Source organism: Thamnophis elegans, chromosome 6 (genome assembly GCF_009769535.1).
Source record: "Thamnophis elegans isolate rThaEle1 chromosome 6, rThaEle1.pri, whole genome shotgun sequence".
Classification (NCBI taxonomy): Eukaryota; Metazoa; Chordata; class Lepidosauria; order Squamata; family Colubridae; genus Thamnophis; species Thamnophis elegans.
This window is the reverse complement of record NC_045546.1, coordinates 32,587,956-32,613,939: the sequence shown is the minus strand read 5'-3', so window position 1 is coordinate 32,613,939 and position 25,984 is coordinate 32,587,956. Positions and strand designations below refer to the sequence as shown.

The 25,984-nt window shown below is 36.4% G+C and overlaps 1 protein-coding gene across 2 annotated transcripts; it reads right to left on the bottom strand.

Moving 5' to 3' along the window:
* Positions 1-12,055: 12,055 nt before the first annotated feature.
* Positions 12,056-25,076, bottom strand: NFKBIZ (NFKB inhibitor zeta). 2 transcript variants are annotated; one of them, XM_032219874.1, is made up of 12 exons: positions 24,703-25,076; positions 21,401-21,540; positions 20,057-20,093; positions 19,854-19,960; positions 18,977-19,740; positions 18,237-18,342; positions 17,814-17,960; positions 17,071-17,134; positions 16,129-16,298; positions 15,021-15,131; positions 14,744-14,911; positions 12,056-13,450 (listed from the first exon to the last, which is right to left on the bottom strand). In XM_032219874.1, the coding sequence occupies exons 1-12, from the start codon at positions 24,944-24,946 to the stop codon at positions 13,397-13,399; spliced, it is 2,112 nt and encodes a 703-aa protein (XP_032075765.1). In that variant the 5' UTR covers positions 24,947-25,076; the 3' UTR covers positions 12,056-13,396. The 2 variants fall into 2 exon arrangements, with proteins under 2 accessions (XP_032075765.1, XP_032075766.1); XM_032219875.1 differs by having other exon boundaries at positions 19,854-19,957.
* Positions 25,077-25,984: the final 908 nt, after the last annotated feature.

Sequence of the window (25,984 nt, the reverse complement as noted above, 5' to 3'; positions counted from 1 at the left end):
GCTTCTTGGATGAGAAGTGAAACATCTTCAAAGAAAAACCAGAAAGTTTAGTTGATTCTTGAAAAAGCACCTTTGGGGCAACCATGACCTAGATGACTGACAATCTCCATAGACATTGAAAAAAAAGCCTGTAAAAATTTTTAAGACATAAATTAAATCAAACATAAACTTACAAATATATTCCATGAATAAGAATTAAGTTTAGGTAAAAAAAACTGTTTTCAAGGATATAATATTTGATTTACATCTCCAGTCATTATAGAATACATAGCCAAATAAAAATACCTACTGTATATAATATATCCAAAAAATCCTTAGTAGGACCATAGTAAATAATTTTAAACATATTTAAAAATTATTTTGGAACATTAATTCCATATTTCAACATACATTTTAAAAACTTCTATTTTGATGTGACCAAGATTAGAAGAGATCATTAACTTCCGGAAGAAAAGAAAAGGATTTTCAGATTTTAAGTTGATCAGTTTGATAATGAATTTACTTGTTTTTAGTAGACATGTAGTATGTTATATCCAATTACATAATTAAAGAAAAATAATGAGATCATTATGTTGTTAAAGATGTAATAATTATAATGATTTATTAAACGTATATACCCTCCAACTCCCAGCAAATCTGGGTTAAAATGGTTAAAATAACACTTCATTAAAACATGTTTTTACAATGTCCTAAAATCATTATATTCTGGTAAAATTACATCATAGATATTGTAACATTAATATTAATTTGACATTGAAACAAGATTTAATACTTTGGATGCACATATTCTTATGAATTACATACCTATTGTGTGGAAATAAGAGCTGGATAATAGAAATGGATCTTCCATGCTATTTCTTGGAGCTTTGTCCTTCATAGGTAGAAAGATAAATTTATGGTTCTTCTTCAGAAACCTCCAAAAAGGTTGCAATATTTTTATCAAGAAAATAGTATACTGGTTTCAGACCTTTCAGATATTCCAGAGAAGAAGAAGCTCCTTGAGTACTGATGTTACCTTTGCTATAACAATTGTATTGTATTGCTACAGAATCTTGCAAGTATAAAAACATTTCTCCCGTCCCTTAGTTTTATCTCCTGAAAACTATGATGCATCACTTCTGAGAAGTTTTCTCCACATCATCCAAAAACAAGTTTCATTAATCAGACCATTGTCTAGGCCTGTGATGGCGAACCTATGGCACGCATGCCACAGGTGACATGCAGAGCCCTCTCTGTGGGCATGCGCCCCATCGCCCCAGCTCAGCTCTTCATGGCATTTCTTTCATGAGCTTCTGTTTCCCTGCAAATGATGAAACAGAAGCTCAATGAAAGAAAAAGATCTTACCTCTGGCAGAGCTGCCAGTGTTGAGATGCCCTGCCTCCCACCGGCGAGCTGGTCTTCAATCTCTTTGTGCATGCTGTATGTTTGCACATGTGTGCACCTTGCAGTTTGGGCACACAGTGCCTAAAAGATTTGCCATCACTGGTCTAGGCTGCAGCTCTTCCTCCACCTCCCAAGGTTATTCCCACATACTATTACAGAAGCTCTTTATTGTTTTTGGTATGGGACCATAAATAAATGTTAATTGATTAATGAACCCAACTATTTAGTGGATGAACCCATCTATTCAATAGATAAAAACAGGGCATTATCTGAGGTTTACCTATAATTACTTACTGATAGAGATTATGACTTCAGATCATGATTACAATAAATCTGGTCATCTATATATACATATATGAGAAGCTGTTGTGTATGTACAGTAATACTTGTTGCTGCTTCACTTTTTTTTGCCATTTCCTTTTTATTATTGTTGGATAAAAATATAACATTATTTTTTCCTATGTGTGTATATATTTGCATGCACATGTGTATTCTTTTTTAAAAATAATCTTCCATTTATTTATTCCCTATCTACAAACCAGATCAGCCTAATTCTATCTAATAACTATGGAAACAATTTTTTAAAAAATTTTTAAAAACTATTACTCATTTAATTCAGATGATCCCATTATAACAAGCTCCATAGGAGAAGATGGATCATGAAACACAAGGATTCAAAGATAATGTCAAAATACAGTAAAAAAATATCCCTTTAACTCCCACTTAAGCTTTGCTGAATAGTTTCTGCTTCTGAATTATCTATGGAAGAAAAATTAAATAAATTCTTGAAAAATCATTATCTTCTTTTTTAGTTACTTTCTGTGATAATTGCAAAATATGGTTATAATGAAGTATCTTTACTGAAGTCAAAGATTAGAACATAATAAAACTCAATAGTATAAAAGTATAAAAGAAAAAAAACACACAAAACAAACCTATACATATAAAGGACCAAACTGTAAAATTAACTAGGCTTATTGATCCATTGATAGTACACTTTGCATATGGTGTAGCAGAATTACTTACTGTAGATCTCAGGGAAGTCCCAGCAATAGAACAGGCTTATGAGCTGAATCAGAATGGAAACCCAGCTTCAATTTCAAGTTTATATGTCAGCTGCAGTGATACATTTCTAATATGAAAATTTGTGTACACTAGTCTTATTCAGAATTGTAAGATGTATTCAGAAACAGAAATTCATTCTTAGATAAACACCATGTAAACAGATTACTTCATCCTGAAAATCTTTGTTTCCTTTTGAAATGTTTCTCATCTCTCTTACTAATTATTTATAGTGTTTTCAAGTAATCCCTATTTCATCTGAATCAGTCACAGATTTTTCTGCTTAATCTAAAGCATTATATTTCTGATTGAAATTCTTAAATTTATTATGCAAAAATAGCAACTATTTTTATATGCATAATTTCAATCATTCTAAAATTTGTATATCATAAGAATTGATTCAGTTTGGTTTTCTTTTTTCTTTTAGGTATGGGCTAAATTCATCTGAAGATGAAATATGGTCCTTCCCTGATTCAGCACGCTGCTCTTCATCAAGAAAGAAAAATGTTTTCTCTGTCCTTTTTTAATAGATCCATAACAGGGGTGGGTTCTACCAGTTTGGACTGGTCCTGCCAAGTAGGTAGTAACTCAGCCACCCATGCCCCTGAACTGATTCTATCAGCGGCCATAGGTGCCGCCATCTTGCTTTTTGCTTCTGTGCATTCACCACTGCCCTTGAAGAGCATTCGGAGACTCCAGCTTATCCAGAATGCAGCCGCGCGAGCGATTGTGGGTGCACCTCGGTACACCCACGTTACACCTATCCTCTGTGAGCTGCACTGCCTGCCTGTTGGGCTCCGGACGCGCTTCAAGGTGCTATTCGTTACTTTTAAAGCTCTACATGGTATTGGACCTGGGTACTTGAGAGACGCCTCCTGCCAATTACCTCCCTACGACCAATTAGATCCCACAGATTAGGCCTCCTCCGAATACCATCTGCTAGCCAATGTCAACTGTCGACCCCTCGGGGGAGGGCCTTCTCTGTGGCTGCTCTGGCCCTCTGGAACGATCTCCCCGTGGAGATCCGGACCCTCACCACCCTTCAGGCTTTCCGCAAAGCCATTAAGACCTGGCTGTTCTGGCAGGCCTGGGGCTGATGAGTTCCTAGCCCCACTTGAATTGTTGCGATTTTTGTTTTGTTTTTAACTTGTTTTGTCTTTTGTTTTGTTGTTTGTATTCCCTCCCACCTTTGCTTGTTAGCCGCCCTGAGTCCCTCGGGAATAGGGCGGCATACAAATGGAATAAACATTTCCAAACATTTCCAGAAGCAATATTTTCACTACTGTGCATGCGCATGTAGCGTGTATCAAGTGTGCATGCCCAAAACGCGTACCTGAGCAAATCGCCAGTAAAAGAATCCAGAACCAACCCCTGATCCATAATGATCCATAATCCATGATAGAAACTACAGGCCAATAATGTAGACAGGATCCATTAAGCAAGAAAGAAGTCAAAACAGGCAGTACGATTATCATGTAGACCAGGAGTGATCTGAAATTGGATTCTAGATGCTGCCATAAACAAATTAAAAAGTCCAATGTAATATACCAAGTCTAAGCCTTAGGATTCTAGAGTCCCACTAAAAACAAGTAAAATTCAATGGAGATTCAACATATTAGAAAAAGTATAAAATATGTATGATCTTTCAAATGGCATTCATGGAACATTAAAATTAAATAAAAATATATTGTTTTTTTAAAAATACATTTTACAATTATCCAAATCTCGCAAGATCGTTACAATGAAACATTGTTCACTCTCAAGCAAGAATGCAAAAGATTTCTTAAGATCTTGCAATCAAATGTGTTTTGGGCCAGTTTAAACAGTTCATTTTGGTATCAGAAAATTATGGTAATCATTACCTGGCAAGGTAATTAACTTCTGAACAAGGCCTTAAGGTTTTCAGAATGTGCTAAGAATCTTTAATTTTTTATGGAAATACTGAGATAACCTTTCACTATTTCTCAGCGCTGTAATTTTCTGACTGAGACTATAAAGAATATCGTCTTGTTTTTTTCTTTATTTTTTTCTATCTTGTTACATTTCCCTTTTTTTTACTTTCTATATTTTCTTAGTTTGCCTTAGTTGTTTACTTATTTAATAAATTATTGTTAAAAAAAGAATAAATGTAACAGCCAATAAACAAGTTTGAGATACCAGTAAAACAATGTAAGAAATCTAAAAGGAGAGTAAAAAAAGAAATTGATAGGGAAAAATATACCACCAATCAGCAAATAGAATTGATCAATTCAAATTGATGTCATCCATTTCATTCCATCTAGATGATAACTTACTCCAGGATTCCTAGTAAGAAAACATCTTTCCTAGGAATTGTAATGCATGTTAATTATTTTGTACACTGTTTCAGATACTGGATATGTTTGTTGATGAAAAAGGAAGGAAGGAAGGAAGGAAGGAAGGAGAGAAGGGACAGAGACAGAAAGAAAGGAAAGAAAGAAAGAAAGAGAGAGAGAAAGAAAGAAAGAAAAGAGAAGAGAAAAAAGAAAAAGAAAGAAAGAAAGAAAGAAAGAAAGAAAGAAAGAAAAGAAAGAAAGAAAGAAAACTGGATATGTATCATTTCCTACTGGTATTAGCAAAGTAACGAGTACTTAAGTTCTACTGTAAGCAAGATCTGGGCATAGGATTGGTGTTACAACCCCGTCTGCTACAGAATTTTTATAAGGACTAAGTCATGAGAAATTTAAACTCTTCTTACCTGATGGAATATTTCATTGTATGGATTCATGCCACTGAGTCCCTTCTATGAGGACCTCCTCCTTATTTTTGAAATGATGGAGCTACCATTCTAGGATTGGAATGAACGTATTACATCTTTGGATGTTGGCTTTGGATGTTGCCCCCAAAGGACTGTTTGGACAGTCCGTCCTTAACCCTGGGGGGAGAAAATTTATGCCCCTCAGAGAGGGCTCGCAATTTGGGAGAGATTCACAGCTGAAATTGGAGCATCATCTGTTGGCTGTGACCAGGGGGGGCCTTTGCCCAAGTTCGTCTGGTGCACCAATTGCGGCCCTATTTGGACTGGGATGTGCTTCTAACGGTCACTCATGCCCTTGTCACCTCGAGGCTGGATTATTGTAACGCGCTCTACATGGGCTACCCTGGAAAAGCGTTCGGAGACTGCAGTTAGTTCAGAATGCGGCCACGCAGGCGATATTGGGTGTGCCGAGGTACACCCATGTTACACCTATCCTCCGTGAGCTGCACTGGCTACCTATTGGTCTCCAGACTCAATTCAAGGTGTTAGTTATTACCTTTAAAGCCCTACATGGCTTAGGGCCAGGATACCTTCGAGACCGCCTGCTGACATATACCTCCCAGCGGCCAGTAAGATCCCATAGATTGGGCCTCCTTCAGATGCCGTCGGCCAAACAATGTCGGCTGGCGGGCCCTCGGAGGAGAGCCTTCTTGGTGGCTGCTCCGACTCTTTGGAAACAGCTCCCCCCGGAAATCGGACCATACCCACTCTGATGGCCTTCAGGAAAGCCGTAAAACTTGGCTGTTCTGGCAGGCCTGGGGCTGTTGACCTCACTGTTGAGGTCCAGCCCTGACTAGAATGAATGTATGAGGGGTGTCTGTTGTTTTAAATTGTTTTGTCATTATGTGCTTTTTATATTTTTTGTAAACAGCCCGGAGTCCTTTGGGATTGGGCGGCACATAAAAACTCCAAATAAATAAACAAACAAACAAACAAACAAACATCTTGGAAGATCACATCTGGCTCTCTAACATCTCCATTTCAAGCATCTTGGTTTTATTCCCTGACTGGATTTCTAAACATTTCTAGTTCAGCCACTTTGATTTCAATATACAGCAGTGGTGGGATTCAATTGTTTTTACTACCAGTTCTGTGGGCGTGGCTTGGTGGACATGGTGTGGCTTGGTGGGTGTGGCTTGGTGGACGTGGCTGGGGAATGATACTATAAATCTCAATTCCCAACCCACTCCAGGGGAAGGATACTGTAAAATCTCAATTTCCACCTGATCAGCTGGGATTCGGGAGGCAGAGAATAGATGGGGGAGGGGGCAGTCAGATGTGGTACTTACCGGTTCTCCAAACAACTCAAAATTTCCGCTACTGTTTCTCCAGAACTAGTCAGAACCTGCTAAATACCACCGCTGATATACAGTCAATATATCACTATTAACATACTCACATATTTGACAATCAGCGCTACTTTGGAAATTCATACAAAACAACTTTTTCTAACACATAAGGGTCCTTCCTTTTTAATATCTACATGAAACCTCTGGGTAGATCATTCAGTGGCATGGAGTGCAGTCAGGGGTGGGCTTTTGCCTCCCCCAGGTTCCAGAGGCCCTCTGGAGGCCGGAAATGGGCCCATTTCTGGTCTTCTGGAACTTCCGGGAAGCCTGTTTTCACATCTCCCCAAACCGCCCCATGGGCCCTGCACTTACCTTGCATCCAAAACAGGCCACATGGAGACTTGTGGGAGGGGAAGGGTGGGAGGGGCCAGCCGGGGGTGGGATTTGGAAATTCTTCGAACTGGCCATAATATTAGCTACGGGTTCTCCCAAACATGGGCGAAACCATAGCAGCCTATCCCTGAGTGCAGTATAATCACTACTCTGATTATATCCAGTTATACATCTCCACCCTTTCTGGACAGGGAATGTTGTTGCAATGCTAACCAAATGCCTGAAGGCTATGACGATCTGGATAGAAAGCAACTGACTTCAGCTCAGTCAGTAAATGGAGCGATTTTGAGTTTTTGGTCCCTCAAGGTCTCATAATATGTCATTGACTCAGGATGGAGCTGGCTTCTCCAAAATGAGCTGGTACACTATTTGGACAGCCTCCTTGATTCACAGCTCTTAATCAAGTAGCAGGTAGAAGCCATGACTGGGGAGGATTTTCACAGATTTGTTTTGTGCACCAATTGCACTGTTCGGGCTGAGGTAATGGATTTTTTAGTTCTTAGTTTTAGTTTCATCTTTATGAATTTTGGTTGGTCTTTTCATTACTGTTCTGAGCAACTCAGAATCATCTTTTAAGATGACCAGCCACAGAAACTTTTATATATATATATATATATATATATATATATATATATATATATATATATATATATATATATATATATATATATATACCATATATATATATATATATATATATATATATATATATATATATATATATATATATATATATATATATATATATATATATAGAAAAAATTCTGGCCTAGAGATGGAGGAGATAAAGACATCTATCTGCACACTGCAGCTAGCCTTATATAAAGATAGCTGAACAGCAATAAGAAGATTAAGAAGAGGAGAACTAATAACAACTAATGCAGTTATAAGAACAAGTGATAAGAATGTTAACTATGTTCATATCATAAACCATTACTTTAAATCATAATCACAGGAATAAATAATGTATCTACTTTCTTGAACTTTAAAAAACCCACTAAAATAAACCAGAGTAGTGGATGGTAAAGGTACATATGAGAAATCTACACATCTGTTGTCTGATAAATTGTCACTTCTCACTTGCTACAAGAAGCTGATGGCATTGGAATGATAACAAAATGGTGCCAACATTAGACATTGCAGTTAAATTAGTTATTGTGGGGTAGACTGAAGGCTTTTCAAACATAAAATAAAAGTTTAATGTTGCAGCCAAAGGTCATGCTATTTCATTTTGGTTTTGCTGTCTTGTCAATAAAAACTGTCAAGGTAGAAAAATCCACGAGAATCAGATTAAAAAATAGTACACAAGAGTAAACAAGTAAAGGAAAAAACTGTCAAATATTTATAGATTGTAGGGTTTTTTAATGCATCCAACATTCAAATGGAATTTTAATGTAATGTATGTATGAAAATTGAATTAAATGGCCTTCATTCCAAGTGTTTTGGCTTAATAATCCGGGAACATTATTAAAGGAAATTATTAAGTATCATTATTAATAGAAATTAATATTAAATAAATATTGAAATTGTGCTTTCCAAAAGAGGAAAACCTTTGTTGTCAGAAATAACAAATATGTATATTTTTATGGTGGTATGGTACTTAAGTCAAAGCAAATTGACAGTAGATAATACTCAATGGAATTCAAGGTGGGCTGGACTTAAATCTCTTGTGGGCACAAAGGGAATCAAGACTGATGACATATTGGACCTCTCCCTCGGGTTCAGCCTGGTCATCTTCTACACTGAACACTAAATTGGCGCCAGATAAAGGTCAACAGAATCCAAGTGAACACAAGGACTCTAAACTGATGACTATTTAACTCTATCCTCCAGTACTGCCTGTTCTTCTCCTGCACATGGATTCTTTTGCTAGTTTTGTTCTGTGGCATTGAATGAAATCATAATTTTACCTTCCTTTATTTTTAGATCTTTAATTTTCTAGAAGCACTGTAGTAAGAGTTGATAGAATATTTGCTATGAAATGTCCATGGTTTTTGGGAGGTTCTTTGCCTCTTCTATTAGTTGCTTTAACAGCTTGTCAAAAGAATGTACTAGGGATTCCTATCAATAACTTTGCAGAAAGCAAGGTAGATTTCATGGGAAATGTGGAAGCTTCAAATTCCTTCGTGTCAGCTGGAGGTATGGTTAGAGTTAATGCATTGCATAGACCAAAGGCATCCTTACTCCCTTTCATAATATGGAAGTGTGGAAATTACTGATAAGACAATAATGGTTCCCTAAAATGCATCCTTAGGACATTTCCACACATCTGTCTCACTCTCTTATCTGGTACTGCAGTTGTGCACAAATGAATGTGTATCCTCATTAGTTTTCTGTGGGTCTAGGATAGATGAGAAAGGGGATTCAGCTGACCATAAATGAAACTGAAAAATCAGCATTTGAGCAATCACCTCACCCTACATCTTTCTTGATTGCATCTGGTTTCCAGAGAGAAAAAACATGTGACTATTTTGACAGAGAGAGAAGTGCTTGCTAAATTTCTCCTGTAGATAGTCACATGCTACCTGATGCTTCAGAAACTGCAAGGCAATATGGAATGAAACTCTATCAGGAGAGTGAGAAGAATCAAATCATTTCTTAATAGTAGCTGTGTGACTAGGGAAAACTAGACCTCTTTGGGACTAAATCAATTCCTTCTAAGCTAATTGAACAACTTATTTTTTCCATTTTGCAATTTCCATGACTTGTTTGACCTCTACTCCCAAGACTTATTGAAGCTGATTGTGTCAGATCATCTGATGAAAAGGACATCTAAGCCATGAAGTCCAATTCTGGAGCAGAGTTCCCCAACCCTTCTGGCTTTGCGGACTGGCAGGGGAAAAAGAGATGATTCTCCATGAGCAGCGGGGAAGCACACGCAGTGCACAGCTCCATTTCTACAAGTGGAGGGCGCGCACAGCAGTTGCTCACACAAATGGGGGCATTTGTGCAAGTGCTTACCTGCTGCTTTCAGGAGTGGGGATGTATGCTTATGGGTGCACTCACCCACTCCTTTCACAGCCCGGTTTAAATGACTCAAGTCCTGGTAATAGGCTACAGCCTGGGGGTTGGGGACTCCTGCTTTGGAGAATAGGTTGAACTCTTCTTCTTTGTGTCAGCCCTTTAGATACTGGAAGACTGTCCTTTTTTCATTAAATATTTGGGTGGCCAAAACTGGATGAAATATTCCAAGTGTAGTTTTATCAAGGCATTTTAAAGTGGTTCTAACACTGCGTGTGATCTTGATTCTGTCCCTCTGTTAATGCAGCATAGGACTGCATTGACCATTTTGGCAGCTGCAGCACACTGCTGGCTGATATATAAATGATTGTCCACTAGAACGCCAAGATCCTTCTCACGGTTGCAACTATTAAGGCAAGTTCCCACTATTCTACCCCTGTGCATTTGATTTTATTTGCCTAAATGTAGACCCTTACCTTTCTCACCATATACAGACAGACCCCTTTGTTTAAAATCCCCTTACTTTCTCTCAGTATCACTGTTGAAAATAATGGCATGGATTTGAGCTACAAATATTCTCCTTTGATACTTCTGACACCCATCTATATGTCTGAGCCTAAGGTGAGTTAAGCAATGCCACAAACTCCCTCCACAATGCCTGGAGGTGCTTAAGGTCTGCATAGAGAGTAACAGGCTAAAACGTGAACCTTGGTAAGATGGTTTTGTGGCTCTTCGGTCCATAGTATTTATTTTTCTTAATAAGTGCTCCCAGATTACGCAGACCCAGTGCATAATCTGGGAGTGTGTGTAACTCATGGCTGGAAGGGCCTTTGGACAACTGAAGAGTGTGTGTCAATTGCCACCCTTTCATGGACCAACAGTCCCTGTTCACAGATCGCCATGCCTATTCACCTCCCATCTTGATAACTGCAATGTGGTCTACCTGGGGTACCCTTGAAAAGTATCTGGAAACTTCAGTTGGTTCAAATGGTGACAAAAGTCTACATTTGCATGTCACCTCTCTTGTGGGAAATGCATTGGCTGTCGATTTGCTTCTTGGTCCTATTCAAGACGCTGATTATTAACTTTAAACCCCTACATAGCCTGGAGCCAAATTTTTTGAAGGGTGACTTTTTTCAGTTATAACTGGCCAACCCACCAGAGTAGGAGGCAGGACTTTTATGGGTTTTCTCTCTTAAGGTTTAACTGGTGGTACCAAAAAGGGCCTTCTCCGACATCATCTCTGTAGAAATAAGATTGGTCCTACTTTGATACTCTTTTGAAAGAGCACAAAGACATGCCAATGGGCCTGAGGTCCCCCAAAAATACAGAGCCAATCAAGAGATTGGTTTGATTATTGTCATCAGGTGGGCAAAGTGAGGCAGTATTTATTTGTATTGGTATTTATTTGTTCTGCAAGCCACCCAATGTCACTGTGGGTTGGAAGGCCATGTAAATTTTCTAAATAAATAAATAAAATCTTCAGCTATACTTTATGGAAAAAAATAATCCCATTACATGACCTATGACCTAGGCAGATTTAAAAACTTTGGATTCATTGTGTTTTAAAATTGTTCTTTTACACTTTGAAAGGCAACATTAGGTTTAAAGAGAAACCAAGGAAGAAAGCCAGAATCTCATCTAGAATCTCATTGTTGTATTTCTTACTGCAACTAAATAAGAAAAACCAATTCCAGCCATTTATATTGATTAAAACAAGTTTATTTCAAAAGATATATTTCTACCTCTAAATATAAAATATAAATTTCCCTATTATTTGTCTACAAGACATACTTGATCAAACAATATGATCTGGTTAATTATGGAAAACCTATGATTCAAGGTAGTGATTCAAGAATGGTATATACATAATTTTTAAAAAGCAAAGTATTTAATACAATGAAATATGTTAATATATTTTATTTACATTCTTTGATATATTAACATCTGGCTACCTACTATACCTATAAGGTAAAATAATATAATGCAATTAATTTTTTGCAAAGCCCTGAGACATACGTCTATTGATTCAAAATGAGAGAATCAAAGTCAGTGTAGACGAATCTTACTCAGGCAAAACATCAATTCTGTTTTCTGTCATTAGCCAAATGCCTTTGTACCATAAACTAGGGATACTGTGACTTCTATCAATCTGAGGATTACACCACACTTTATGTGGTGCATTGATCACTCTCCAGAGTCAGAGTGGATAGATTTTATACTGTTTCAGGTTTTTAAATGGTGAAATAGTTTGCTTTTAGAAACAAAAGAACTGAAATCTTTGGGACGATTGAGTCACAAAAATCAGTTTTTGCATCCTATCATATGCAAATATGTATACAACAACTTTTAAAACAACCAGTGTTTCAAATTATACTGCCTCTTAAAATTCATATTCCTCTTCAATTCCTCTTGAGCATGATAGAGGTATCATGCTAAATAGCTACTGACAATTCTATCATCTACAAAGTCATAAAAGCCAGTGGTCATCAGTATCTACAGTGCAAATAATGAATTGTTGCATGTTGCTACATAATGAAAATAAAGTACTGTCTTTAAAAGTATTGCTATTAGAATATAACAGGTAGTCCTAATTTATTTGATTCTTAGAACTTTTTTTACAAATGAAGTTTATATATGACATGTAATCAACATCATTTTGATCAAATGGTGATCATTTTTTTGATCATTTTTAGTCTCTAATTGAATCTGTCATATAACTGCTTATTTATTCTAATTGAACTCTTGATTTTTTTGTTACAAACATGAATAATTTTATGTAATTGAAAAACTCAATTATCATCAGAAAGTATTAATTTGAAAAATAATTAACAAAAGGCCAGCTTTATTTTTCTAAATCTTCATAAATTATTGCTGTGACTAATTAAAACACCATATAGACAATGTTACTTTATAAATTGTTTTGAAAACAATTTAACAATTATGTTTAAAAAACTTAAAACTTTACTGAATTCTACACAGAATTTCCCACTATAAAAGGTTTAAATTATTAGAACTTTCATTACATTTAATTAACTATACCTACTCAAAATAACTATAAAGAAATACATAAAAAGAAAAAGTTAAAATATAAATGACTTATTAATAATTTTTTAGTATTCTTAAGAATACTCATCTTCTATAACATAAGCCACAGAAAAAATGTCTGCTCATTATATATTATTCTTAATATTTGCTATACCCCGATGCAAAGTCAGGATAATACCATAAACAATATAGTACACTGAATAGAAATTACTTTTGGGTAGAAATATGAAAGACTATAACTGTCAGTTTTGTTCTTGATATGTTGAATTGCTTAATGGAGTAATTCAAATGATTACAGAATGCTTCATATGAAATATTTTCAACTGTGAAGAATTGTTATTAACCCACTATACAATAGTGAACAAAATATTCTTGTTTCACAGAAACAACAAACATTTGCCTCCATTGGACAAATGGTATATTTACAGTTACATGGGGGCTGCCTAACTGACAGCGAGTATGGGTCATTTTTACTCATGGAGCTTAATAGACTGATGATCTCTGCTGACTCGTCTTTCCTTTTAAGATTCGTCTTATCTGAGAAAGAGGAAATAGAAGGGAAAAAGCCCAATTATACAACAGCCATTAATACAATATTATTTAAGTCTAACAGTATGCAGTATGCTTATGATTACGTTGCTTAGTAACACAATTCTGGTCCCATTTAATATTATAACCTGAAGACTAACTGCAAAATTGTAAGCACAATTGTAGTTTCACTTAGCAACCTCTTGGTTTAATGACCCAGTTGCCAGTCCCAATTGTGGTTGCTAAACAAGGACTATCCTGTATTTTGTTAACCTGAAAATAACATCAACACACTGCTTACTTAATTGCTCACGGAATGGTTTCTGTAAGACATCAGATCTTAATTCCCAAAAGAACTATCCATTTAGAACAGAAAGGTTTGACGTACATCTCTCTCTGTCTCTCTCTGTCTCTCTCATAAACACACACACACAGCTGTGGATGTGTATGTTCCAGCATAATTCTGGAACGCCTCAAGCAATTTCAACCGAACTTGGTACACAGATGACTTATTTTCTGGAAAAAAATACTGTGAGGGTATTCGTAAAAACACTCCTAAAACCCCTAGGGTTGTGTGTTCTGTTAAGATACAGCCTGTTGTGCCTTAAAATGACTTCTGCTGTACTGCTGTAAAATGGCTGCTACTGTTCAGCGCAGTGGAGTTGCCATGGTAACGGCTTCACAGTACTCCATAAGGGGGTTCCCTCTGGTAAGGGGGAAAATCCAACATTAGAAAGTACATTTGGTCCTGACATTTTCCCCCTATAAATAAATACCGTGGTAACGCCAGGTTATTGGCTAGTAATTTATATTTTCCAGGTGCATGATGAGGAGCTTATTTCCTTTTTTTAAGTTACTGAAACTAGAATAGTGGAGCTCATTGATTTATACATGCTCTGGAATTTGAAAAAGCTTCCCCTAAAGATGCAAACTTTAATGGAATAAACAAAAAAAACCTTCTATAATGATAAAGGACACTCTAAAAGAAACATGTTTGCAAAGCACCTTAGATTTCAAGTCTTAAAAAAGGTTTCTATTTTTATTAAAAAAAATGAATAAACTCAAGATAAGGGATGTCTCCCTACTTTTGTAGTTTAATTTCATTCCAGAATGAAGCAAAATAAGTCATCAAAGAAAGCAACATTTTCAAACCAGTTTATTACAAAAATATTTTTTTAAAAAAAATCTAGGTGCTGTCTCCTCATTCTGTAACAGGACTATCATTGGAAAGAAAGAAAAAAGCACGAAGTGTGAAATCTACTTCACATAACCACCAGATTTCAGATATCTTTTATCTCTTACCTCAACTCCAACAGGGCTATCGGGAACCAAGTGAACTGGCTGCTCGTTTTCCAAATTCCTGGCACTTGGATCAGCTCCTTTGCGCATCAACAAACGAACTGCATCCAGCTGAGTCATTCGATGCTGCAAACTAGCGGCTACATGGAGTGCAGTATTCCCATTGTAAGCCTAGTTACAAGAGAGAAAAATCATTAATTGAAAGGAAATGAGAAGCAGGTGGATTATTTCTGCCAATATGAATTCCCTAAACTAGACACATGGTTTGTTGTTTGTATACCTTGGCATTGATGAATGAGAGACAATTTGGAAGCTCTAAAAAAAGTCGAAGGAGTTCCACATTTGCTTCTTCCGCTGCTAAGTGAAGGGCTGAACGGCCACTTTTACGGTCCTGTCCATACACAAAAGAAAATGTCCAAATATTACACACTGCACATTTAGTCACTGTAAAATGTAAGAACACACACAATTAGTAACCATAAATGAAAACATAAAATATACTTTGAGGAGCAGTTTCTTTGTCTTCTTAAATAATGGCATTATCTTTGAAATGTTACAGAATGGAGATGAGCCTAATGATTAAACTAGATGAGCCCCGATGGCACCATGGTTAGAATGCAGTATTACAGGCTAATTCTGCTCATTGTCAAGAGTTCGATCCTGACCGGCTGAAGGTTGACTCAGTCGTCCATCCTTCTAAGCTCAGTAAAATGAGGACCCAGACTCTTGGGAGCAGTATGCTGACTCTGTAAACCTCTTAGAGAGTTCTATAAAACACTGTGCAGTAGTATATAAATCTAAGTGCTATTGTCTACGCACTAGATAAGAAATTATATAGGAATTAAGGAGTTAGGAGGGTATTTTTATTATCATTATTTGTTTCAGAAATAGAGACAAATATTTGCAGAAGTAATATGATACCTGCAATATTAGTCAACCATTAACTCATTCATGTGCCTTGCTTATTATTCAGTATTGCTCCATTACAAGCTTGGACAGTAATCTGATATTTATGAATACTAATTTAAGTGAGACTTTTTCCTTTTTACATGGTAATGTGTGAGAGGAGAAAAAGCAAAATGAAATTTAAAATCGGTGTATTATTTCAATAATGTAAAATACAAATTATTCTTTTGGCTTAATACTGGTCAGTTTATGTGCAAAACATATACATTTAAAAAACTACAGAATATCTATCCAAAAACATAAAGATCAAACTGAACTCACAAATATAGAGTGTTAATATACTTTGAATATTCTATGAATGTATCACATCACATGGCACATTCTTCTAAACATCTATATCTTCAAACAGATGCAAAACAACAGTATGTGATTCATTTCTCAGGTAAACTAAGTCTGTTCTAATGTTTCCTTATGTGACTTACTCTGGCTTCAACAGAGGCCCCCATCTGAATTAGATATTTGATTGTATCTGCCAACTTCTTGCTTTTCAACCTTAATTCCTGGACTTCAGGAGTATGAGGTGACTGCTGCCCCTGTAGTTCATGTACCACGGCATTATGAACCACGACTGCACAGTGCAATGCTGTCAAACCTTAATATGAAATATATCAGTGAGCAAAACAAAAACCCAAATCACCTTGTTCTAATCAATAATGTATTAAAAACAATAGTCATTCCAATATCTAGATTTCATTTTCATGTTATTTGTAATGCATAACTTTAAAGGAATTTTAATCTATGCTCTAGTTAGTGACATGCAATAGAGATAGGATTAAGAAATGGCAATTGAAGAAACACATGTATTTTTATTCATTTAACTTCATTATTTGATAAGTTTGTCTATGTCTAGAACATAGAATATAAGAATATAGTTATTATCTATATCTAGATAAAAGAGAAAGGTTACAAGTTTACTTTTAAACAAAAAACAAATAAATGTTTGAATATTATTTCTCTTTTTGTAATTTGATCCTGACAGTGATATGTCTTCTTTTACAATCTCTCAATCAGCCTTTCCCATTTGGGTACTCTCCAAATATGTAAATTTCAATTCCAAAAATACAGGCCTCTTTTACAGATATTATTTAACCAGCTTATCTAGGTTAATGTAGCTTTATCAACATAGAATTATTAAGCTCAATTAATTAACAATGCATTAGACAAGGAAGACGGGTTTTAGTGTTGGATTACATTTGAAGCTATTTCCATAATGTATTTTACTTAAAAGTGAATGTCATTAGCAAGAGTAAATGTGTTGTACAACATGCTCAGTACAAGTTCTGAGCATCAGTACTGGAACCTGAACATTTTTAATTGGGTGGTTTACCCACTTAACACACAATGTAGGAAGATTAGTTCCTTACCCTCATAATTAGTTCCTTCCAAATCAACATATTGATTGCTTACAATGGCTCCTTTTTGGATTGCCTGAAAATGAAATGAGAACCTACATTAACTATACATGTAACAGTAACTGAAATATGAAGAAATGAGATCAAATTTATATAATTCAGAAAAGTTTATGCCATTACAAATATTCAATATTTGTATAACAATTTGTTAAAAAACAGCACTTTCAAACTAGACAATTTCTGTTTGTGGTCCATTGTCTTTCAGTGTATTAGAATTACAATTCACAGAAACAAAAAACCTGACTATCATTTGAAACAAACAATTAGAAAATAAACAAATATCTCCTCAGAATTGCAGAGATAATTGCTGCAATGTTCTTGTTTGCCATTTTTTTTTTATTGTGTGTGGCGGAAGGAGGTATGAAATGGAGAACAGAATTAACTTATGAGAGCCACTGTATTATCATTCAATCAGTCAGATCCCATGAAGAAAATGCAAAATTAATTTTTCTTGTGTTTCAACATGAGATTGGAAAGGTTATATACATCATATTATAATACTTTATAGACTTTGAGCTTCTGAGCAATTAAAATTAAACTGGATGGTTAAAGTTCAGTTAAAACTATACTTCTAAATACTGTAAGTAAACTTAACAGAAAGTATACTATATTAAATCCTTAAATGTATAATTATAGGTGTTGAGATATATTATACATGCTAATAAAGAGAAAATGGCAAATGCAATGGTTCCCACCTGAAGGACTTGTGCATGACCCTTCTCAGCACACACATGCAGTGGAGTTCTACCCCAGCAATCTGTAGTATTCACTTGTGCTCCAAGACTAACAAGATCCTGGACAATAAGGTGTTGATTTGCAGCCACAGCTACTTGCAAGGCACTCTAGAATAACAAAAAGCAGATTTATTAGACACTGTAATGGCAATTAAGAAAACAAACCACATAAAAGCCTTTTCAATGAAGTAAAACCATTTCCGTGAACAGCTCCTTAATGAAATCAGCTTGGACTGTATAGTTTAGCAAATAATTCTGTTGCATACAGATTGCACACTAAATTTCCAATTTCATATTAAAAGACAATCTAAATAGGGTTTGATAAGAAAATAAATGAAATAATCATGGACATAAGGTGGGAATTTGCTATGCTGAGAGAATCACCTGGCCATTGTGTTCTTTAATATCCAACATATGCAGGGCTGCCATCTTCCTTGCCAGCACATAGGAAACTGCCCGTCGTCCCTGGGCAACTGCAATGTGGAGAAATCTGTGGGGGGAAATAGAAATTAGCACAATATCTAAAGCTGAATAACCATATCCATTTCAGATGTTTTAAAAATATGCTTCATTAGATGATAGTATTATCATCTAATGTATTCTTTCATCATATTTAGGCATGGTGCCAGATATAACAGAATAACACCATTGGAAGGGATCTTGGAGGTCTTCTATTCCAATCCCCTGCTCAAGCAAGAGATCTTATATCATTTCAGACAAATGGTTGCCCAATCTCTTCTTAAAAACCTCTCCATTGAGGAGCACCCACAACTTCTGAGGGCAAGCTATTCCACTGATTAATTATGCCGCCTGTCATTCCTTTTGGGCTGCCTTCAGGTGCTTTAGACAAAAGGTTGGGGTTTGTGGCAACTCCTGAAATATTGTAACAGTGCTATCATGTCACCCCCTAGTTCTTCCTTTCATTAAACTAGACATACCCAATTCCTGCAACCATTCTTCATATGTTGTAGCCTCCTAACCACCCTTGTGACTGTTCTCTGCAGATGTCATTATCATTAATGTACTACAGAGCTCTTTGTTCAGTCAATGAATAGCAGCCTAAACAAATAATGCTGATTCACCATTTCCACTTCTGCAGTAAGTAATATTTGGACAATACTCACGTGTCACCATCAGAATCTTTAGCAAGAATCTGGTCTTGAGAAATGTTGGCCATTTTGTTTTCTTCCTGTTCCACTTGCCACTGGAAAAATGATTTGCCCAACTGACTTGTGCTGCCTGTACTGCTCTGAAGTTGCAGTGATATATCTGAAGAAGACAGAGATAAACTATGTTCCTCAAGGCCCCTGGAAGTGTTATCTGAGACTTGGTTGAAATGCTGAGAGCAGCTGCTGACTTCAGTTTGCTGGAGGCCACTAGGAATTGCTTGAGGGAGTGGAGCAGAGATGTTGTCTGATCCTTCTGAGTCATTTAAAAGCGAAGCAAAACTTTCTGTGGTACAATAGGGAAGTTCTTGACTATCAAAAATGTTTTGTTGATATTCAGAGGAATGGCTGCCTGCAGAGTGAGGCCTGTATTCCAGCAATGGTATACAATGCTGGGACATATCCTGTTGTTGTGTAGGAGAAAACTGATAATTCTGGGACATTTCCAGCATTGGAGAAGAGCTGCTTGTTTGGAAAGCTTGGTATTTTTGAACAGGTGAAAAAGCTCCAGCCATCTCTTGATATTGGTGTTCCCCTGGAGAGTTGGGATTGACCATACTGTGAAGCCAGCTAACTTGTACAGTGTTCAAAGACACTGGGCTGGATTCATTCTTAATATTGATAATATTCTTCAGCATATCACAGCTGCTATCTTGCTTAGGCTCATTATTATGGGGATCCTCCATATTATTATCCATGGAAGTTGGTGTCTGCGGAGGTGTCTGCAAGATAAGGGGTACAAATTTTAAACTGATCTGATTGCATCTTAGAAGACAGTTGGAAGCTTTACAGCAATGTGAGAATGACTATGAAAAGCTCCATTAAAAATACTTACCAAGAACTGAGGTTGCAAAATAGCTGTTCGTTTGTAATACCCTCCATCAGAAAGACAGTCTGAAGCTTTTCTTTTCCGATTATGAGTCAATATATTTTTTAGTTCTACTGAAAAATAAGCAAAATTTGTAAGTCTATGGCACAGCCCATTTTTTCTAATATTCAAAGACAAACTGAAGGAACAAATGAGTCAAAAATCTGTACCTGTGTATGGATCATATTTCATCGATGTTCCTTGTGCCTATTTAAAAAAAAAGAAAATGTTTTTCTATAAATAAAGTACTCTATTTTATCATGAGAATAAAATATTTACAGAAATATAAGTATACCTTATGAACTTTTAATATGTTTTTCAGAAAAAGCAAAATTTTTAATTATAGTTTTTCCAACAATTATATTTTACTATCTTCTTTCTCATTCTACAGTATTTATTTCAACCAAAAGACATTAAAACTTATGAATATCAAAAGAGGATAAAAATGTAATCTAAGAGTCCATGTATTTCAGTATTATATAAAAGCATAAGTAGCAGCTTAGAAAGTCTGCATATGCAGATATCTTACAAACATTCCTCATCATCACTGGGTTACATACTTAGTTTTTCAGATCTTTATTAATTTCATTTAATGAACAGAAAACTTTTCAATATAAAATTGAGGTATGTTAACAATTAATGTAATTAAAGTGTCTCTGTTTAAACCTATGCTACCACTTTTCAAATTAATGGAAGGATAATTAATGAATATAATTAATTATTTTGTACAATTCACTAATTCTAACATTTGAAGCAATGCCAAATATGGTACATTTGTGCAATTATAAAGAAAATGCTTCGGATAACAGAGATCCCTAGAGGTTGAAAATGTTCTGATATAGAAGGCTAAGACATGGCTAAGAAGATGCTTGTTACTTCCTTTTAACTCTCATTTTAATATATTGTTCAAAATTGCTGGTCCTTCTATAGAAAAAAAGTGTACATGTATGCAGAAAAAAGAAAACTTTGAATAGGAAATCCCAAAATATCCTAATACAGTTTGAAATATTCACTACCACAGAATGCTGAACAGTTGTTGGGAAGAATACAAACATCTGGAAGAAGAATCTATTTGGAATCTGGAATAAGATTATTGTGTTGCAAGTGCCACTTAGTCTAAACTAAATTAAAACTTTAAAAGTGGTTCACTTCCCTCTTTTAGGCAGAATAAGAAATGGGTGATATTTACCAACATTGAAAATTACCAATAAAAAATATTGAATTAAGACTGAAATCTGCTCACTAGAACCTTCAGTGATTTGAGCAAATGCATGCTTTACATTTTCCCATTAAAAAAAAGAACGATCCATTTTTAGGTATCGTTTATAATTCTCATTCACTGACAAAGTATTTTTTAAAGTGCATTTGTTTATTAAAGGTCATGCAAGCTATTGCATTTCACCATAATGAAGATGTTAATTATCTTCTATATAAAATTGCTGCAAATATTGTATTCACAAATAAAATATTTGTTTTGATTCTGAACAACACTTATGAAAACATACAACACAGACCTTTAATTCCTCAGTTCCATAATCTGTGGACATCTGCTTGCTATTTCTAAGATGCAACAACAATTCTTTCACAGAGTTTTTTACACGAACACCTTGGAAAGGTCCTCTTTGTTGCTTTCCTCCCCCCATATGTTGCTCACCTGTTAAAGACACAAAATTAAAACAAAAGCATGACACAAACAGAAGATTTAAAAGAAAAGGAGAATTCATATAAATTTATTCTAAACAAGAAACAACTAATTACTAATTAATATTTCAATTAGATTTCCCCCTTAAAATGCATCAAAATAGTAATCCTCCCGCTCCCCTTGAAATTATCTTTCTCCCAAATCCAGATATTCTAAAAATTTTGGGTTGTGATTATCAAAAGTTTTATGAGCAACCTAGAGAATCCATTTCCCCCATCCCGAAAACTTTTCAGGCTTCTGCAGGGAAGGGAGGAATGTCAAAATTCTTATCACTTTACCTCGGCAAGCTTTCAGCGGGCTTAAACAAGCAACACAGGGAGAAAAGCCTGGAGCAAGTTTTGAGAGATAAACCCATGCATTTAGCCATATTCACGGGGATGTTATATAAAATCATTTATAATTTTAGGAATTAGTAATATTGCAAAGATGGAGAAATCAGAAATCTGTGAATTCGAGTCCTGTTGTAGGCACAAAGCTAGCAGGGTGATTTTGGACTACACATTGTCTCTCAGCCCTATTAAAAAAACTACTTTTGAAAAACCTTGCAAGCAAACAGCAGAGACTTAAGCAGTCTCCAAGAAACAGACACAATTACATAGAAAGAAAGAAAAAAGACAGAGAACCCCTACCTAATATTTTAATAAGAGTGGAGAAATTCCTACTCAAAACTATTAAGCATTAAAATAACTTTGTATAAATAGATGTTCAATATTACTTGCATAAGTCCACTCCATAGTTAAACCGCTTGTCAAAAATACATTCTTCCATAAGATTAGCTGCAAATATTTTATTCACCCTCTTAATGACATCAACCCTTTAAACACAATGTATTTTGAAGCATAAAAAACAGAAGTGAAAAGAGGAACAATAATACACATCAACCCAAGAGAGAAGCAGTGATCTAATTTTAAAAAGTACAAATCAGATTTTCTACATTGTCTACCTATTATTTAAATTTTTTTAAAAAAAACTAAATTCCCACAGATTTGAAATTTCTAGATAGGAAAAGCCACCCCAAGTTAAGAATAATTTCCCCTTTAGACGTTTTAATAGAATTTCCCCCATCCTATCAAAAGAAAACTAGACATATATCAAGAAATCTAGAAAACTAGACGTATATCAAGAAATCAAGAATCAAAGCAGATTAAATACTTCCGTCAATAAGGTTACACAAAGCAAATTTCATAAAAATGTAAGGTAAATATGTAATACAATATCAAATGACAATAGTAGCAGCAAAATTTATAAAAGTTAATTGGTGAAGGACTTCAAATTAATATATCTTTGTAAAGATATACAAGATAGACTAGCTTTAATATAACTCTTGTACAAAAGGTTAAAAAATTGTGATATTGAAAGTCTACAAAATTTCGCTATTTCCCAAATATTTTAAAGGAAGGAAAGCTTTACTCAAAAACCTTGTACAATCAGATTTCATTTGTCATTGTACAAATTAACCATAAATGTTCTCAGTCACATACCACAATTTATATCATGAGCATAAAAATTATAAGTAACAGGAAGTCCCCTAATTTGAAATTTTAGTCTTGAAATAGGAAAGCTAGCATTGTTTAAAAAGCTGTCTATATATTTGGCAAGCAGTTTTAGCCATATTGGGCTCTATAAAACAGATAAATAAAAGTGAAATGTTTCCACTGAAAGCAAAGCTTTCACTCTTCACAAAGTGGAGGCATATTTGGGCATACCAGGGGTTGTGACTTTAAATATATATATGTCCGTGTGTGTGTGTGTGTGTGTGTGTGTGTGTGTGTGTGTGTAGTACATCATCTTATTTGCTTGCGCCTTCATAAGTAAAAAATTAATTATCAAGATATGCTAAAACTGGTATGAGTAAGTATATTTCAAACTCTACTTTTAGCAAATGTAAATCAATAAACAATTTACAGAAAATTAATTCACTGTGGGGCATAGTACCCAATAAATTATTTTCCATTTTTAATATAATAATATATTAAGATACTATTTAATACCAGATAATGAATATCTGAAATTGCTGGTAAATTTAAATCCACAAATTTAGCTCAACATATTTTTTTTTTCATTTTCTTTGTACAACAGACACCTTCTGCTAATTCTGACAGCAGCCATGAATGTCATACAGCAGGGGAAGGAGACACCGTGAATTCTATAACTTTAAAAACACATTTCACAAATGATTCCGTGAAAGAAGCCAAGCAATTTTAGAGGCTAACCAACACAGGCAATCCAGAGCATTTAGTATATATAGCGTTATCCATTAAAGTATTTTGATGCTTAAAAATTAACTATTTGGCATTTTATTCAATTATTATTCAATCCAACTGTTTTCTAACACCTGGGCAGCTGCATAGATGGCGATGGGCAACATAAAAAAACCAAGACATCCTTCTTTCTGGACATCCCACTAAATAGGTTATCCAAGGCCATTCTTTTTAACTAGCTTGTAAAATAAGCTTGTATGTGATAATCAGACATATTTTCCACAGGAAGTATGAACCTGCTCCGACATACCGATAAACCAAATTCTTCATTCTCAGAGCTCATTTAGATAACCAGAACGTGTGAGTGAGAGTGTGGGGGAAGAGATTGAGAGAGAGATGCAAATCCCAAAGGTGCTTTTTCAAGAGGCAACTGAACTTCGTTTTTTTCTTTCTTTGAAGACATTTCTCTTCTCATCCAATAAGCTTCTTCAGCTCAGTGAAAACAAAGTCCAGTTGCCTCTTGAAAAAGCACCTTTGGGTCAACCGAGACCTGGCTGACTGAGAATCTCCATAGACACATCGGTGCAAACGTGTGCACACATTCACCACGACAAAGGGGGCAGGTAGAAGAAGACATTATATAAACGGCCCTCCCTAACCCGTCCGAATGCATTGCACCACAACTCCTATGACTCCCAAGGCGATTAGGAACTGTAGTCCAACGTAACTGAACGGCTACATGGAGACTGCTGGGACAGCCATCCATCAACCACCAGACCGAAAACCTTAGGAAGAGGACCCTAACCCAGTCGGAGCAGTGGGAGTTGCTTTTGGGAAAGCCGCAGTAAACGCCCTCCGCCCAAAACTTAATTCAGAGACTACGCCGGGTCGGCCGTCCGGTGTGCATATGTACCTTCTCCAGTCGGGCGACCGGTGTTCCGGGAATAGCGCCTCTTCCTCACGTAGTTGCCGTCGGTACCACCATTGGCCGAGTTCTCCGAGTCAGATCCAGGGGATCCCGGAGCGGAAGGAGTGGGCGAGCAACTGCCCTCGCTGGAGCGAGGGGAGGCGCCATAGAAAAAGGCCAAATTGAAGGGGCTGCTCAGAGAGCCGGAATCGCCATCTAACCCAACGTCCCGGCTGTTATCCACAATCATGGCCGGGATCGCGCAGGAGCTAGCAGGAGACAGAAACTGGCGCCAGCAGCTGAGCCCAAAGCCAACGCCTTGGTCTCAGCAGACCGAGTGAAACGTCAAGAGGCGGAAGCGGGCGCGGCAGCTTTATAGCGGTCTGCGAAGCGGAGGTGCAGGGGGAGGAGGGGGAGGAGAGGAAGGCAGGGCAAAGCTCTCCGACCGCCCGAAGGGCAACTTGGGCGCGGCTGCGTAGAGAAACGGCAGTTCCAGTAAATGTATTGCGTAGGTTTGGTCAACAGCGTTTGTTCTCTAGTGACCTGGTAACTTAGGAAACCTGGGGTGAAGCGGAATCCGCGGACGGGCGGGCGGGAGAAACGCTTCTGGCAATGAAGCCATGTAGCCAAGGCCTACTAGTTCGATTTTCTTCGGTATTAAATTGGCTAGCGCTTGTCTTCTGTCTTACTCTGTTTCTAAATAAACGAGCGGCAGCTCAGACTTGCGACTTTTTAAGAGTTAAAAAAAACCACCAGGCGAAGGAGTCGTAACTTTGACCTTCTGGATTGTAACAGCGGACAGAAGAAAAAACGATCAGTTGGCAGATCTGGCTTGCTAACCGAAACGGAAGCGAATGAAAACTGACCCCCCTCTGTTCCAAAGGGATGACTCCCTCTAGTCTTGTTCAGGCCGGGAGAAACAGCAGTAGACGCTTCGACACAAGACTCCCGCTTGAAAAATACGGGAATTGCTCTCATTCTTAATTAAATTAACAGTAACAGAGTTGGAAGGGACCTTGGAGGTCATCTAATCCAACCCCGTGCTCGCAGGAGACCTATTCTAGGGATTGGAACTGCCGAACTTTCTGATCGACAAGCTCAGCGTCTTAGCCACTGAGCCACCTAATGGCTTTTTAGCTTTTTGCCATAAATTACTAATCAGAAATTCCTGGTTTCCTGTGGGCCTGTTTATCAGCCCCACCTTGCCTCGAAGAAGACTGAATTCCTGTATAATGCTAAGCTACAGTTGTCTGAACCATGGAGGGCAGGCTTCCCTTATTTCAAAAAG

Coding starts and splice junctions, on each gene's coding strand:
- NFKBIZ (XM_032219874.1), bottom strand. CDS start 24,946: ATGATTGTGGATAACAGCCGGGACGTTGGGTTAGATGGCGATTCCGGC. Junction 19,961..20,056: donor GAAATATGATCCATACACAG/GTACAGATTTTT, acceptor CTTATTTTTCAG/TAGAACTAAAAAATATATTG. Junction 17,961..18,236: donor TTAAAGAACACAATGGCCAG/GTGATTCTCTCA, acceptor TTGTTATTCTAG/AGTGCCTTGCAAGTAGCTGT.